The sequence below is a fragment of the Amphimedon queenslandica genome, unplaced genomic scaffold, assembly GCF_000090795.2.
Source record: "Amphimedon queenslandica unplaced genomic scaffold, v1.1 AMPQUscaffold_7359_Cont20689, whole genome shotgun sequence".
Lineage (NCBI taxonomy): Eukaryota > Metazoa > Porifera > Demospongiae > Haplosclerida > Niphatidae > Amphimedon > Amphimedon queenslandica.
In genome coordinates this window covers 1-2,085 of record NW_003552356.1, presented here as the reverse complement: position 1 = coordinate 2,085, position 2,085 = coordinate 1, and the positions used below count along the sequence as shown (strand labels likewise).

The 2,085-nt window shown below is 31.8% G+C and overlaps 1 protein-coding gene across 2 annotated transcripts; it reads left to right on the top strand.

Annotated features, from left to right (window-relative positions):
• The first annotated feature begins 19 nt into the window (after positions 1–19).
• Positions 20–2,085, top strand: LOC109591743 (trichohyalin-like). 2 transcript variants are annotated; one of them, XM_020007402.1, is made up of 7 exons: positions 20–90; positions 140–784; positions 833–1,126; positions 1,183–1,401; positions 1,816–1,879; positions 1,938–2,009; positions 2,056–2,085. In XM_020007402.1, exons 2-5 carry the CDS (start codon positions 190–192, stop codon positions 1,854–1,856), a joined length of 1,149 nt encoding a protein of 382 aa, XP_019862961.1. In that variant the 5' UTR covers positions 20–90; positions 140–189; the 3' UTR covers positions 1,857–1,879; positions 1,938–2,009; positions 2,056–2,085. The 2 variants fall into 2 exon arrangements, with proteins under 2 accessions (XP_019862961.1, XP_019862962.1); XM_020007403.1 differs by lacking the exon at positions 20–90 and having other exon boundaries at positions 483–536; positions 587–784.

Below are 2,085 nucleotides of genomic sequence, written 5' to 3'. Positions count from 1 at the left end.
CAGTGACAGAAAGTTGGCAACTATGATTATAACATATACCAGTAACTAATGGTTGTTGTATAGGAGAGGCTGATAAGAGTGATGAGAATGGTAAGAATTAATTTATGAATAAACTTTAACATTTTATTAATTATTTTAGTTAAAAGGCTCGTCATTTATCTTCCTAAGAGTGTCAATTTAGAGTTTTTTATGATGCGATCAAAGCTTTGGCAGACATTCAACAAAGTGGAATCAATCATAATGAGCAACCCTCAGTCTCTATCTGTTGATATTATCAAACATGTACTGATGGGTAGATACAACATGACATTAATGCCTCAGTTAGCTCAGTGTAAAGATACCAGTGACATTCTATTATTAGTACAAGAGAATAGTTCACTTGATGATATAAGTATGTTGGAGTGTCTTGTTACTTTCTTTAATATACATGAGGCTAAGCCAGCTATAAAGGAATATACACAAGATATTGAGAAATTAAAACTGAAACTTTGTCAATATTTGGAAGAAGAGCTTTTAAAAGCATCATCAATAATTAAGTATGTTACGATTTTCGTTGATGAAGATGCTCACTATTTAAAACTTGAAGATGTAGAGAGACTGTCATCAGCTGTATTATCCCGTTACATAAAATTAAATGTCATTAGAGATGTCTGTTATGATGATTATGATGATTATTATTATGATAGTATGTGGTATGATTGGGAAACAGAATCATTGACTGATATTGATGTGGGCCCTACTGTACAAAGTAAATATACCACACTAACAACTGAAGTACCAGCAGGTACATCAATATTATTAATATGATACATAATGTAACTATTGAGTATAGGAACAACAGAACCAGTGAGCCATTCTTACCAGGAGGAGGAAGACACAAAGGATGAGGATCAAGTTATGTTGCTACAGGAGAAAGTTGAAAGTATTCAAAAGCAACTGGAGGAAGAAAAGGAACTCCATGAAAAAGAGAAACAATTTCATGAACAAGTTATAAAGAAATACAAAGAAGAGATACTTCAACAGAAAAGGGACCTCATTTTAAAAGAAGAGAGAATAGCAACACTTGCTGAACAACAGGAGGAAGTTATGAAACGCAAGACAGAACGATATGAAGAATCAAGATCAGGTGAGATATTAAATTAATTATTTTTGATTGATACTCCAATCATTATTATCCTACAGACAATAATCTTACTCATAAACAACTGGAGGAACTACAAAAGAAATTAAAGGAAGAGGAACAAACATCCTCCAACTTCATGAAACAAAAAGAATATGCTCTAAGAGAGAAAGAGAAACTACAAGTAAAGATTGATGATCTTCAACAAGATTTAGAACTACAGCAAGCTAAAGATCACAAAGAAGTATCAGTTCAATGTGACTACACTATCACTGAGTCAGGTATGTGTATGTGTACATGAATGTAGTCTATACGTAAAGGTTATACCGTTAAATCATATACTGTACAAGATGATTTATTGGCTGGAGTAATATATTTGGTGAATTTGCCTGTAGAATGTTATTGGCAAATTTTATATTGGCGATTTTGTGCCATGCGCCATTCTCTGCCATTGAGCATGCTCTGTTTGAAACAAAATGGCAGATTTTATATTGGCGATTTCTTCATAGAACCGCCAATCGCCAGTATTAATTCCTCACCAATAAATCATCTTGTACGGTACACAGCATACTACGACCTGAAATCATGCGAAATGAGTATTAATGATATTTATTAGGTTTGATATGAAGTGAATGACATTATTGATTGTTATATATTAATTATATTCATGTACGGTACATTGTCATTCACTGTAGGTTTACATGAATTACCTACTGGACATATATACAATGAATAATGATGAAGAAAACGATATTAATGGTATGTTGTTGTTTGTGAAGCTACTGTTGACATGTTTATTAATTATCATTATTTTTAGTAAAAGATTCAAATGATGAAGTTGAGACTCAAACTGAAACTGAAAACAAAGAAATACAAACAACACAAACAAGTATGTAATTATTTATTTATTTTTTATTATTACTTTTATACTTTAGCTCTTGAGAAAGAAATTCAGTTCAACTATC

Excerpts from the sequence above, each read along its gene's own strand:
- LOC109591743 (XM_020007402.1), top strand. The coding sequence starts at position 190 with ATGATGCGATCAAAGCTTTGGCAGACATTCAACAAAGTGGAATCAATC. Across the intron at positions 1,127-1,182 it reads ATATGAAGAATCAAGATCAG|ACAATAATCTTACTCATAAA; the intron begins GTGAGATATTAA and ends ATTATCCTACAG. Across the intron at positions 1,402-1,815 it reads CTACACTATCACTGAGTCAG|GTTTACATGAATTACCTACT; the intron begins GTATGTGTATGT and ends CATTCACTGTAG.